This window comes from Lygodium microphyllum, chromosome 24 (genome assembly GCF_053477565.2).
Source record: "Lygodium microphyllum isolate KBCC chromosome 24, Lygodium_microphyllum_v1.1.10, whole genome shotgun sequence".
Classification (NCBI taxonomy): Eukaryota; Viridiplantae; Streptophyta; class Polypodiopsida; order Schizaeales; family Lygodiaceae; genus Lygodium; species Lygodium microphyllum.
In genome coordinates, this window is record NC_141158.1 from 26,674,514 (window position 1) to 26,689,317 (window position 14,804).

At 43.3% G+C, this 14,804-nt stretch overlaps 1 protein-coding gene across 1 annotated transcript in view; it reads left to right on the forward strand.

The window, feature by feature from the left end:
- Nucleotides 1-14,804, forward strand: part of LOC148014933 (ubiquitin family protein) — a 68,000-nt gene that overhangs the window by 39,512 nt on the left and 13,684 nt on the right. The window contains exons 3-5 of the mRNA XM_087665951.1: nt 14,217-14,331; nt 14,416-14,479; nt 14,600-14,765. Of these exons, the coding sequence (XP_087522077.1) occupies nt 14,217-14,331; nt 14,416-14,479; nt 14,600-14,765 (345 nt within the window). The remainder of the gene's footprint in view (nt 1-14,216; nt 14,332-14,415; nt 14,480-14,599; nt 14,766-14,804) is intronic.

The following is a 14,804-nucleotide window of genomic DNA, read 5'->3' on the forward strand; positions in this document are numbered from 1 at the left end:
AGCCTTCGAGATTAGTATGGGAGGACTCGTTCTAGCTTAGATGAGGTGATGGAGATTGCCACCAACTACTACAGACGCCTTTTCCAGCAGGAGACATCCTCAGCTAGAGGAAAACGATGTAGACAGTAGGTCTGGGATCACATCCTATCCTTCGTCACAGAGGAGATGGGACGCTCCCTTCTAGCCCCCTTCACAGAGAAGGAACTAGAGGCGGCTTTCCATACACAGGACGGGCAGAAATGCCCGGGAGAGGATGGCCTCTCGAAGGCATTCTTGACCACCTACTGGGAGGTGGTGAAGGACCCCTTACTGATGGCCTTCTAGGAGATTTGCACTTCACGACAAATGCTAGGGAGTCTTTCGGCAAGCCTTATCAGTCTTCTTTTTAAAGGGAGAGACTGGTTGGAGCTTTCCCAGTGGAGACCGATCATCTTATTGTTAGTGGCCTATAAGACAATGGCAAAGATGATTGGTAGGCGACTATGCCCCGTGCTTCCAAATATCATCCATGACACACAGACATGCTTTGTCTAGGATAGGAGCATCCTAGACAATGTATTTACCTTCTTTGAGGCGACAGAGTGGGCGCAGCACAGTGGGCAGAGACTGGCCGTACTACTCTTGGATTTTGAGAAAGCTTATGATAGGGTGGACTGGGATTTCTTGGAGGGCATCATGGTGAGGTTGGGGTTCCCCCAGGCTTGGATTTGCGGGGTCTCCGCACTTTACAGATCGGCCACCGGCAGGGTTCTCATAGGTGGTAGGCGAGGGGTGGAGTTTCGACTGGAGAGATCGGTCTGGCAGGGCTGCCCGTTGGCCCCGTACATGTTCCTACTCTTTGCAGAGGCGATGTCTCATTGCCTTAGGTCATGTTTGAGTGGATTACACAGCCTCCGACTTCCCGTGAGAGAGGAGATTGAGTTGTTAGACTTAGAGTATGCAGATTATACATCACTCTACATAGAGGACGATGAGTTGATGCTGAAAAGAGTGAGGCTCGCTCTTGAGGTGTTTTGTTCTCCAGCGGGAGCGAAAATCAATTGGCGAAAGTCGGTTGGTTTCCTCACAGACCCGGACTTTAGCATAGAGTGGGGTGTCCACCTGGAATTTAGATGGGTGAGCAGAGGGCAGACTGTCCGTTATCTAGGGTTCCAGGTGGGACTCGACATCACTCTCGCCCAGCAGTTTCTCCCAGTCCTCGATTCTATTCGGAGAAAGTTGACCTATTGGAGTACGGCTCGATTCTCACTAGCAGGCCAAGCCCTGGTGGTTAACCAGGTCCTCCTAGCGATGGCCTGGTACATCGCCTCATGTTGTTGCTTCTCCTCATCTTGAGTAGTGCAGCTTTGCTATCTATTGCGGAATTTCCTCTGGTCCAGGTCAGACGGCTCCACAGATTCAAGGGCCAAGGTGGTGTGGGCAACCATCATATGGCATCGGTCAGAGGGAGGCCTGGGGATCATAGACCCAGAGTATCAGAGTATGGGCCTCTTGGGCAAGCTAGTTTTCCGCGGCCTCACACTAGGAGGGCAGACATGAAAGGTTCTATTGCAGGAGGGTCTTCAGGACTATAGACCGACCGAGGCTTGGCCATGAGTGGAGGCTGTCCTTGAGATGGATATTCACATCAGCCCAGATCACCTTGCCTAGATTACCTTTCTTGCGTAGCTTGATCCGCGTGTGGCAGGGCCTTCGTAAGGCCCTAATCAAGAGCCCCCCAGGCTACCAAGAGGAGATGGATCGTTAGGCGGTAATCAGAAACCCCCAGGTCAAAGATCGAGAAGGGGCACAAATTGGCAAGCGCCTCCACATCCAGTTGGCTGGTTGGGAGGCCGGCCCGGCTCGTACCATCAGGACATTGCGGGAGGTGTACAGGATGGTGGATGAGGAGGTGCTACAACGAGTATCAGGCTATCAGAGGGGAGTGGAGCTGAGGAGAAGGAAGATAGACGCAGCAATACCTTAGGAGTGTCTTGCTTCTTCGAGACGAGAGCCGATAGAGCCCAGGGAGGTATGGACTGCTAGGTTTTCACCAGTAAGCATCCCCCTACAAGTGGCAGGTAGAGTGGGCGACGCTCCACCTGGGACTCTCTTGATCATACAGGAGGGGGGGCCTCTGGCCCTTGACAAAGGGTAGCAGGATGAGGGGTTAGATGTCCTTTCATGGAGGAGGATCCGGGTGATTGGCCTTCAGGGGAAGATATGGCGGCTGGACCCTTTTGTCTTCTAGCAGGATCTCAGGGAGTGGCGCCTTTGGATATGGGAGGGCAGGTCACTTGATGAGTCGGAGTGGGACCCGGGAGAGTGGCTATGGCCTGCCACAGTGGTCGCCAAGAAGCCATCGAGGTTCTTGGAGTACACTGCCAGGATTGGCAAACATGTACTGATGTAGGAGGATATGGATTGGGGACTGTCACGTAGCAGGCACTAGGCAGAGCACGGCATCACAGAGCCTTTCTGACGGACCTTTTGGCGATGCCTATGGGATAGTTGGAGGCCGAGGAGAGTATCATATTTCTTATGGTTGGTGGCACATGGAGGCTTGGCGGTGGAAAGTTGGCTTGTCCAGATGTAGAAGGAGGGAGATTGCATGCGCTGCACACAGCAGCCTCTGGAAACACCAAAGCACTGCCTTTGGTCATGTGAGGCAGTGCAGCTCGTGTGGAGAGGTGCATGCCGCATCCTTCGCCGTATAGCACCTAGCCTTGGATGTATCTCATGGGGAGCTTTCTACTAGCAGGCAGTCAGCCAGGGCCGCCACCTTCTGTATGAGGCCGAGATGCTGGACACGATATTCATTATCGAGGCAGGGTCGTGCACAGTGGTTGGTTTGGAGGCTCTACCCATGCGCCAGGTATTGGAGCCCACAATAAACCGCTCTGAGGTATGGGAGATCATAGGGATTCTTACTGGTTGGCATATTTGGAAGGCGCGGTGTCAGGGGGCTTTCGGCAGAGATAGACTTTCAGTACAGGCGACCTTAGCAGAGCTCTGGACCTCCATCATCCACTCCCTCCGTGGCCGATGGGATCAGGTGCAGGGTGAATCAAGGGCTCGTCAGGAGCTCCGATGTCATTTCATGCACACTTGGGGCGGCCAGGACCTGTTTTTTGTGATGTAGGCAGGCAGCCCCAGATGGTGATACACCCCCCCCTCCATGGCTTCTTGCTCCCATCCCCCCAGACCGCCTTGAGAGGCTTGTGTACATGATGTACTTGTGGCTTTTATCAGCTCCAGCTAGTCTGTTGAGCATGAGCACTCCGTTGTAATCAGTTTTTCTGAGTAATATAATCCGCCACATTTTACTTGCAAAAAAAAAAGAGATTTTTGAAGAGACTTGGTAGGGACCACATTGTTAGATCATGTCCTTGTCCTATTGTCTCTAGATGCACTAAACTTGGCCCTCAATTCATGCTCATGTTGGATCCTAAACTAGTGTATATATAGATTAGCTAGCTTTGGGCTAGAGAGAGGGTGCAAGAGGAGGGATTGCACAAGGGATGGCACATACCTTGGGAGAGTAGAGCAGGTTATGCCAAGGGGGTCCCTTTGAGCAATGTAGTGTTGGACAGAGGGCTTTGCACTATGACTTGGTAGCCTTAGAATAGCTGCTGTATGACTCTCTTGGAAACCTCACCCTTTAGACTTAGGGGCTATTCATGAGCTAACCTAAGTAAGTATAAAGGACAAGAGGATAAAGTTTTTCTTTTTGCACTCTTATAGCCTTATGGACGTAGGGGCTACTCATGAGCTAACTGAAGCAAGTATAAAGGATAGGAGGACAAAGTTTTTATTTCTGCACCCCTATAACGTTTTGGGCACGAAAAGTTCTAAGTGTTCTTCTTGGTGCATCAAGCTAGCATATCGAGGAAGAAAATTCCCACCCTTCAAGATCAATATGGGAGAGTTAGGTCTTGATCAAAGGAGATGATTGGGCTAGCCATTGATCTATAAACAACTATTGTAGTAGGAGATGGTCTCCATTGGAGTGCTCATTGTTGGGAGCAGGATGGGATTGTTTCCTATCTCTCATCATGGAGGGGATGAGGCCTCAGGTGATCCCTTCTTACATCCTTCATCAAGGAAGAGATACTTTGAGCCCTCTAGTTGGAAGGTGTCGTCCAAGATTAGAGCATTTTGGACAACATGTTTCTTGTCTCTCATCATGGAGGAGATGAAGCCTCAGGTGATCCCTTCTACATCCTTCATCAAGGAAGAGATACTTTGAGCCCTCTAGTTGCAAGGTGTCGTCCAAGATTAGAGCATTTTGGACAACATGTTCACTTTGTTCAAGGCTATAGAGTGGGCCCAACACAATGGATGGAGGATTGGAGTGCTTTTAGACTTTGAAAAGCCTACTACATGGTTGATTGGGACTTTCTTGAGGGTACCATAGCTTAGTTAGACTTTCCTTAGTAGTGGATTGGTAGGGGTCTCTATGCTTTACAAGTTCATGGACCTTTTAGACGTAGTGCAATATTCTTCTTAGTGACACCTAGAGACCTACAAGTACTATCTTTGTGAAGCGTACCCATCCCTAGCTAGACTAGAGGAGGTAAGAGATAGTAGTTGCTTGGATGCCTTTCTTGAGTAGCATTGTTTGGTTATCATAGGATTCACAGACTTAGCTAGTCAAGTTGTTTTTGAATCTACCTTGTAACAAAACGTCTAGGCCTCAATCCATTAGGGCCAACCTGAAGGATCTTATACTTCTATGGTCAACTAACAACAATCTAACGCTCATCTAAGAAGGGTCACTTTGCAACCAATCGACTATGAGAGTAGTTAACATTGCACTTTGTTCAAAGAGTGTGAAATGAGGGGACCTGAGCGTCATTGCTTTGATGCAACATAGTTACTCATTTGGTTTCCTATAATAGTGTTAGTTTGGTTTTATAATCTAATACTTAGACAGTCACAATCAAATGACTTTAGTCCTAATTAAACATACAGAAAGCCACTCAATTTATCTGGTCCACCCATTCATAGGATCCAATGCATCCATCATAGGGTGGTTTTTGTATGTTTAGTATGATATGATACGATTTGAACGTGAACTAGTGCGGTATAGAACGTACACAAAAACTTCAAAAGTAAAATACGTTGTTTCGTAGGTTCATTAAAAAATACATGTAAATTTATATATATGTATATATAAAAATACATATAAAATGTGCAACTTAAAGATAGATCAATCATCACAAAGGCTCATGAATTAGAGACTAGAGTTTAGAAAACAATTGCGATGTCATATAGGTCTAAAGAGTTGAAACTAGAGTCATGTATTGAGTGCTTCAAAAAGATGCATCAATTGCAAATACTCATGAAAGGACTCAAAATGTATAATGACAAATGGACTAAGTACAAAATGTCTAGACTCACGAGGACTCCTCATCATCACGCCTTAGACACATCAGAAGAGGGAGAGCAGCCCTCATTAGAAGAGGTCTCAGATGGCTCACCAAAGTCGCCATCACTTAACATTCCCATCATCATACTCAAGCTCCCTAATTGGAGCATCCTCTACAACACTTGCATGTGTAGTAGAGGAACTCTTAGAGCCTCGTTTCACATAGCTTGATGGTTGGTGTAGGGCTGATCCTAGTGCTCGCAACTCGAGCAACAACTCGACGGTTCCTACGCATGTGTGAGACTCGACGGTTGATCTCCTCCAGCTCCATATAGAGATCCTTGAAGATGGCCTCTTGCTTCTCATTTTGCTCCTCGTTTTGACACTCTTCATGGTAGCCCCACTTAACTTGATCTCATCAGCATTCATCTAATTGAAATAAAATAATAATTTGTATATTTAGAATCTGACTCATTATTTAGAATATGTAATAAGTGGAATACAACTTGTTACTTCTAAGTTCTAACTTGTCTAGCCATAGGCATAGTTTGAATCATATGCAAGTTAGAATGATAATAAATTAGTCGCTCTAACTGCCGTGTGATCAACTTGTTTCGGATCTTGGTGTGAATGAGAGAATATGCTGACCAGTTTCTCTCACATGCATCAGCTGAACAATCCTACATTAGACAAAAATTTCAAATTGTTTCAAAATTCAAATTCAATGATCACACAACAATTCAGCTTTAGGTGACAACGTACAAGTGGGTACTTACAACTTACTTGTGCAAGCATTCTAAGGGCAATCTTTTGGATAGTGGGTACTTGATATCCAAAAGATTCGCACAAAAAAAGAGGCTTGACCAAAGAGACTCTCTTTTAGCATAGAGTGCTAGCAAAAGCAATTCCTCTTTGGTCACTATAATTGATGATTTCTTGTAAGAATGCTGCATGCTAGTCTTCATCCAATGCCTTCGAGAGGTAGGCATCTCTTTTGACTGCCAACTCTTGATCCATAAAAAAGGATGGAGCTTTATAAGTAGGATGTAAGAGGGCAATCAATCCGTGGATGGGCCTTCTCATCCACGCCCATCTTTTCTCCACTAAGTAAAGGATGTCATCATACCTTGGCATGGTATCCAATATGTCAATACTACATTAAAACAAAAAAACATTTAGTTTAGTCATTTGAATTGAAAAATTGAAACTCTTTACTTTAAACTTAATTAACTTATGTAAAAACAAGTGTAGTCACCTCGAGTTCTCTGCATCTAGTACTTTGCATGCCTTGATCTCTTCAATGGCTTTTCTCATGAAGTACACGAGAAGACCCAAGGTGGTGCCCTCCATGTCAACAGTCATGCATAGAATCGAACCCTATATAAGGGAGTAATAGCTTTGACTAGCACTCGCACATCATTTCAAAATGCCTCTCTCAAGCAAAGCCTTTGAATGGTTTTCCCCTCCTCCACGCTTGAGAGTGGCTCCTCCTGTAGCCATGCCTTGAACTCCTTCGAGACCATGGCTTACTGAGTTTTCTTTTGCACGTCATATAGTCACTCTAAAAGCAACCACATGGCAGTAAAACGGATCTTGGAGGGCTTCTTTAACTCTATATCACTACAGGCGTGGTAGATAGGGAAGATCTTTACCTTCTTGGTGATGAATTCTACTATGAGACGAGTCCCAAATAATCTTCCTCACCTATTTCAATGACTCTATGTCTTCCATGAGGAGATCAATGCAATGGGTGGCACATGGGGTCCATACAATGGATGGGAACTCCACTTCAAGCAAGCAGCCCATTCTTTGATAATGGGAAGCATTGTCAGTGACCACTTGCACCACGTTGGTCACACCAATCTACATGGCACAAGTGGAAGAGAGGATAGGTTTGAGTTATGATGGAATCATGGATCATGGAGATATAGATTTATGAATCATGATGGAGAATGAAAAGGTAGAGGTTTATGAACATTGAAGAGATAAAATGAACTACGATTTATAAATATTGAAACATGAAGTGAATAATGAATCATTGAATCATAAACCAAAAAGAGATTATCTCAATGATAGCTTGGCGAATATATGAGTATATGAATGCACCCGTAGTTCTTTGTCCTCGTTGCTCCACATCCATGGTTCGCAAGAAGAATGTGCCAAGAGGTGAAGAAATAAGGATGTTGGTGATGCATCGTTTCTTCCGATCGCTCCATCCATTGGAAAGTATGGTGTAACTATAATTTGTCCATCCAACATGCACGGGCTCGAGAGATTTATCGATTCTCTCTCTCTCTTCTCATTGAGCTTCTTGGTCCGCATGTCATCGTAGCTAACACCATACCACCTCTCACATGGATGAACTGCGGCAATGGCTTTGACCATTCTCTTCCACCTATCCACTCGAAGCAAGTGGAATGGGAGATTGCACTCAATGATAGTGTGTGCAATCTCTATCTCTGTATTCCTTTGCCTCTCTTTGAGGAAAGTCAAAGAACCTGTATCTTCTTATAGTGAGGCTTGCCTACATAGCCTTCTGCGTTTAATGGTGGTGGTGGAACCCAAGGCCGTTGAGACGCATGGGCTAGGAGAAGGTGTAGGAGGAGGCATTTCAGAAGCATCCACTTCCATGTTGGGGGGAACCACCTCTTCTTGAGCTTTTGCCATGCTTGATGGCACATGGCCACTTTGACGGGAGAGGGGAGAGTACTTCTTTATGATCTCATCGGCTACGGATTGAGGGATGGATGGACATGCACCCACCTTGGTCAAGTGGATGATGAGCCTTGCCGCATTACTAGTCATCGTCTTCCCACAATACTTGCAAGTCCTTCAGTAGCAGGTTGTATTGCCCGAGACCTTCACAAGATTTGTGATGTAGAGACCAAAAGTTTCGTGAAGAGGCTTCCACATTATGGATAGGGATAGGGAGAGGAAGAGGGAGGTGGATGAAATGAAGAGAGAGGGAGAGAGAGGGCAAGAGAGAGGGAGAGGAGAGCAAGAGGAGGTGAGGGAAAGGGATAGGGAAAGGGAGAGTAAGAGGAAGAGGGATAGGGATACGAGAGGGAGAGAAGTGGAAGAGAAGGAGAGGGAGAAGAGAGGAAGAGAAGGTGAGGGAAAGGGATAGGGAAAGGGAGAGTAAGAGATAGAGGGATAGGGATAGGAGGGGAGAAGACTCGAGAGGAAGAGAAGGTATTGGAGGTGCTTCAAGCTTGAACCCAAGAGGGGAAGATTGAAGGAGGAGGCTGATTTTTGGATGAAGAGGTAATAAGGGGGGGCTGCCCTTTACAGTGGGCTGAGGTGAGGGAGAGGAGAGAAGTTAGAAAGAGCCGAGAGGAGAACAACTTTCAAAAGTTACAAAATGCCCATCAGCCAACGTTCATGTGTGCAACGGGCAGAAATTTGAGAATTGTGTGCAGTTTGCAATGGTTGGATCCGGTTGGCACTTGCTAGAACGCACGGAACAATGCATGATACCATATGGAACGTCCGTATGGTACAGCACCACACGGAACATTCCATGCTTGCACGGAATGCAACCTTGATCCATCATCTCTAGTTCTCTAATTAAGAGTCCTACCACACTGTGATGATATATAAAAATAGCTTAGCCATTTAAGAACATTCGTTGAATGTCCTTTAGGCATGTATAGAAAGCTAATTGAAGAAAATATTTTCCAAAGCAATTATTTATAAACAACTTTTTGTAGTTTGTACAACTTCTCCCCTTTGAGACAAATATCTTGTTATTGGATACCACAACCCTTTTCCTGTTCTACCTTGCCCTTATCTAGAATTGGCCTATCTAATGCATGTACATCATGCTTGTGACAGGGTGTCTTCTCCACCTTTGGATCGGCCATGGGGATGATTTGCATGATTAGAGACCTATTGGTTCCCATGCCACCATCGGAGAAAACCTTCTTGCATTAATGACTTCTTACCTTAGGTTCCGGTCTTGATACTCTAGGTAGCTATATTCTAGCTTGGGGTGATGGAGCCTCTCCTTAGTGAAGACCCTCATGAAGTGTGATTTCTAGTAACTTCTGTCAAGAATCGCATGGTGGGGGGACTTGCTTGAGCTGTTGCGCCAAACACACATTGTATACACAAGAGGAAGCTCACTCAAGAACACAAGAAGAGAATCGGAGGCCAAAACGTTTTCTTGCTGATTTTTTCTTCTTCCACACACTATACAATGTACACAAAGTATAGATAAGATACAACATAAAGGAAAGTGGCCTACTTAGTCAAACAGTGCATAACAGACCACTAATCGAGTGGCGCTATATCTTTGCTACCTGTAGGTAGGTGTAACAAACTAAATATAATAAGTGATAAGTCAGTTGCCATGTGAGTATCATAATGACCACCAACGTGGTAAGTGTAGGGGTGCGGACCCATCTAGCCAGGCCGTCCATCATCAATGTCTGCACGTGTTGAGCTTGCCATCTCAACAACTTCTATGCAGTTAACATTTATATGTTTTTATTCATATTGTTTAATACATATTAAGATTTATAACACAATATCTTTTTACATGCTCAATTCTTTTGTTTTAAGATAGGGTGATTTCTTAAACACCTTGTTGTACTTGTATTTTTCATGCTGTTTGGTTTTTTTACTTTATGGAGTTTTTTAAATAATACCATTTTTTGATAACACAACGTCTTTTTACATGTTTAATTCTTTTGTTTTAAGTAAGGTAATTTCTTAAACACCTTGTTGTCCTTGTATTTTTAATGATGTTTGGCATAGACTTAATGGTAGCTCTTTTGTCAACCACAACAAAAAAATAAGCCATGCCTAAGGTACAAAACAATCTTTTCAAGGTATTTAATCCATTTTAGGATAATACAACTGCAACATTTCAATCAATGTATCAAAATACATATATAGAGATACTAGGTGCTATTCATCTAGGCAACCTTCATATCGTACACATTATTTAAGAGGAGGTTGAGATGATGCTAAATGCTGATTTGAGCCTTCAACCCTCTCATTTCCCATCTAAGTCACTCTCCTCCTCATTATAATGAAGTTTAAAAAGTAGCTGTATCTAATTCGATGATAGAGAAGGAGACGTTTTTGACAATGTGGTGGTTTGGAGCATGAAGCCTTATGAACTTCATAAAGCCTGGCTACGTGTTTGAGCGATGCCATGCCACGACTTAGACAAAAAAGGTTAGAGTAACTGAAGTAGTAGGAAAAGAGAGTAACATTAGTAGAGAGAGAGAGAGAGAGAGAGAGAGAGTGTGTGTGTGTGTGGGCTAGACTCTTTTAGCATCACCATTGTCATCATCATTATTATTTCATCTTGACGCTATATAATTTCTTGTTATTCTTCTCGTCAAACAATGGGGATACAGCCAAATAAGCTTTGTAGGCTTTTGGCATTGAGAGGAGCAATCGTACTAGACAAGATGACAGAAAGAAAGAGGCATGTAGTGGCTACAAGACTTGTATCCAAAGAGACTCCTACAAACACCATACCCACAGTAAACCATGATATATAAGTAGTTGCCTAATTGAATTCAATTCTTCTAAACATGGTTATGGTATCATTTAATTGCAAGAGAATGATAGTATAGTATGCAAAAGAAAAGGAAAGACAAAATGATAAGATCATTCAGTGTTATACTTGAAAAGTGGGACTCAATTAAGGATCCTAGGTTGATTCTAAGGCAAGAAAAGGATAAAACCACTAGCCTAAGGATTGGGTTCATGTGTAGGAATCAATCTAAAGTTTCTTACAAAACAATAGTCACTTCCTCAGTGGGACAATAGCAAGACCTATTGATGGGTTGAAAGGTACAATGAGAGGATTAGAAGTTAGAATTGGGAACACTCACAAGGGCTTAGCACAATGAGGGAATAAATTAAAGATTGGGAATTGCGGATTTATGAATTCCAGAGTAACTTGAGTCTTGGCAGGCAAATACTTATTGTGCTAAAAAAGGAAGCCTTTAAGGACCGAGATTAGGATGTTTTTAAATCCTTTGAAAGAGTATATCGCGATTAAATAATATGTATGATGGGAAGGGTGCCTAGGTGGATAGCACGTGGTGTTTGTACAGATGCATTATTGTGCATTGATTGGAAGGTTGCAGTTGTATTACCCCTAAAATGGATTAAATGCCTTGAAAGGGCTGTTTTATACCGTGAGCATGGTTGTTTTTTTGTTTGTAATTGAAAACAGGAGCCACAATGAAGTCCATGCATATTTGCTGAACAAAAGTTGTTAGGCACCCTATGTCCCCATGGTCTTCGCCACGGAGGAGAGGCTCCATCACCCTAAGCTGGATCTATAGTTGCTTAGACTGTTAAGACCTGCACCTAATGCAAGAGGTCATTGATGGAGGAATGTTTACGGCATGGGGCTTTGGTCGTGCAATAATTCCCATGAGTGGTGGTCCTAAGATGGAGAAAACACCCCTTGCAAGCGCAATTTATGGTTATCGGATAGGCCCGATTCTAGATAAGGATAGGGTGGAACTCAAGAAGGGTTGTGGTATTTAATAGCGGGATATTTGTCTCAAAGGAGACAAGCTATACAAACTACATAAAGCTGTTTTCAAATAACTGCTTTGGAAAGGATTGCCTTCAATTGTCTTTGTGTTCTACCTTAAGAACATAAAGACTAAATTAAGGAAGCCATTTTTATATGCCTTTACATTGACTCTTAATTAGAGAATTGGAGATGATTGATGCATTCGGTGGAAAGCAGGTGGATGGTGGTTCTGAAGATGCTATCGCATGGACAGGTGGACATGATAAGTTGGGTGGTTTTCTAATGTTTTAATTAGGATTAGAGCTGTTTGCTGATGATAGTCTAAGTATTAGTTTATAAACCTAAACTAACACTATTTAGGGGATTGGATGTATGATTATGTTACGACAGAGGGGTTGAAGCTTAACTCCCCCTCATTTTACACTATCTTTGAACCAAGTGTAGTGTTAGCTAGTCTCGTGTTTGTTGGGTTTTCAAGTTATCCTTCTTAGATGGGTGTTACATTGTTTTTAGGGTGACCAGAGAAGTATAGGGTCCTTCAAGTTGGGCTGAGGCCTAGACATTTCGTTGAGAGGTAGACTCTGAAACAACTTAACTAAGTCCGTGAATTATATGGGAATTGGATGGTGCTACTTAGGATATGTGTCGGAGCAACTACTAAATGTTACCTTCTCTAGTCTAGCTAGGGCTCGGCATGTTTCATTTTGGTCATGTGAGGCTGTGTAGCTGGTGTGGAGAGGAGCTTGCGGGGTTCTTTGTCGAGTAGAGCCTAGCCTCCGATGTGCCAATTGGGGTTCTTTTTGTGGCAGCTAGTTAGCCAGGGGTGCCACCTACTCTACGAGATGGAGGTTTATGATATGATCTTCATCATCATTGAGGTGAGTTCATGTGCAGTTGTGGGCCTAGAGGCTCTATCTAGTTGACAGGCATTGGAGTTTGATATGTCCTGATCAGAGGCATGGGAGATTATTGGTAGCCTCATAGGGTGGCATGTTTGGAAGGCTTACTACCAGTTGACCTTCAGCTGTGAGGATCTTTCAGTATATGCCACTTTAATGGACTTTGATTGTCCACCATTGATTCCCTCAGAGGTTGCTAAGAGCAGCTCCAGAGAGACTCTCAACATTTGATGAGAGCTTCAGCATCAGCTCCTTCGTGCTTGGGGTTGCCATAGCCTGAATTTCACCTTATGGGTCTATACTTCTCTGTGATGGCTTCTTTCTTGCCCAAGATTGCTAGAGAGGCCTTGTATATATTTGATTTGATTTGCATTCAGCTCCAGCTAGATGGTTGAGCACTTGTTCATAGTCATCTTTCCATCAATCAGCTATATCTTTTGCTGCAAATTTTCTTGTGCTACTTGTTTGCATTGTTGAGAATTAGTGCTGCTTGGGATCTTGGTCCCTTCCTTGTTCTTATATCTCTACCATCTCAATCTTTTCCTTTCATGCTTGATCTAGTGTGATTAAATACCAAGTTACAAATAGTAGCCAACTGGGCCTATGGTGAATATGGGCACAGAGAGTATGCTGCTTGGCTGCTGTAGAAGTGTGGTACTATCTCCAAGGTGCCATTTTGGAGTGAGAGGCTGTACTATGCAAAAACGAGTAAAACATTCTTGACAGGCTGTGAACATATTGCTAAGTGAAGAAGGTGTCCTCTTTGTTAAAAGAGATGGTGGTGAAGTTAAACTGATGAAGTCAGAAGGGACCTTTTGCTATTGCCTCCATCTGATACGACCCATACACATGGTATGGATGTATTCCATTGAGATAGGATTTTTATTCCTTGTCTCACCCATAACCTATTCTACATTCTGAATGCAATTCATGCGAACATTGTAATGAGGAAACTATAACGCACACTGTATATCTCCAAAAGTATATTACTAGATGGCTGAAAGTAAGGATGTAGAAAGCTCACTGCAGCAGTAAAAGCACTAATTTTAAACCGCTGCTTTGTGCAGATTGAAAGTATTGAAATGAGCATTATCATGTTATTAAGGCTTTTTGTAGGTGCATTGGTTTTGGTTGGGTGATATTTAATTATACGCTCGATGTTGTGCTACTTGAGCAATATGATTTCTTTAGTGCCATGCTATAGAAAGGTTGTAGAAATACATTTTCTTGATATAGAGACGAGTCACATTTGATGTCTTTTTTTCCCCCCCCCATCAATGGTAGCTTTCTGAAAGGAAACTATGTGATGATCAAGGTATCTATGGCACACGCGCAAATTCTTATTTCTTAATTTCATGAACTGGACTGTCCATCAGCTGTTTTGCAGTTGTTACTCTTTTTGAAAACTTGAGTCGTTTAGAGATTCTTGGCCTGAGAAGCAGGTTGTTGTATGCAGATCCGTGTACTGAATAGCCCTCGTGAAGCTAAGAGGTTGGTTGTTCTGGATATTGATTACACATTATTTGACCACAGGTCTGCAGCCGAAACCCCACATGAACTGATGCGACCATGTAAGACAATGTTTTACATGTTGTTTTATTCGGTTTACAAACTTTTTCTTGACATATTTATTTAGTAGCCTTGTATGCTGGCAGTCCTCCATGAATTCTTAACAGCCATTTATTCTGAATATGATATCGTCATTTGGTCTGCCACAAGGTGAGATGTTTCACAAAGTTATTTCAGCAAATTGAAACTAATATACAAGCGTTTTGTATTCTAACTGTTTCAGCTCAGATAATATTCTAATGCAAGTACTATGTTCCTTTTTGGGCTCAGCATGAAGTGGGTTGAAGTGAAGATGAAGGAACTTGGTGTGCTAAACAATCCCAATTACAAGATCACTGCATTGCTTGATCATCTTGCAATGATTAGTGTCCAGTCTGAGTCACATGGTGTGTTTGACTGTAAACCTTTAGGTTTATTATGGGCAAAGTTTCCTGAGGTAAGCATTTGTCATCCTTTTTTATATGATTGACAATTG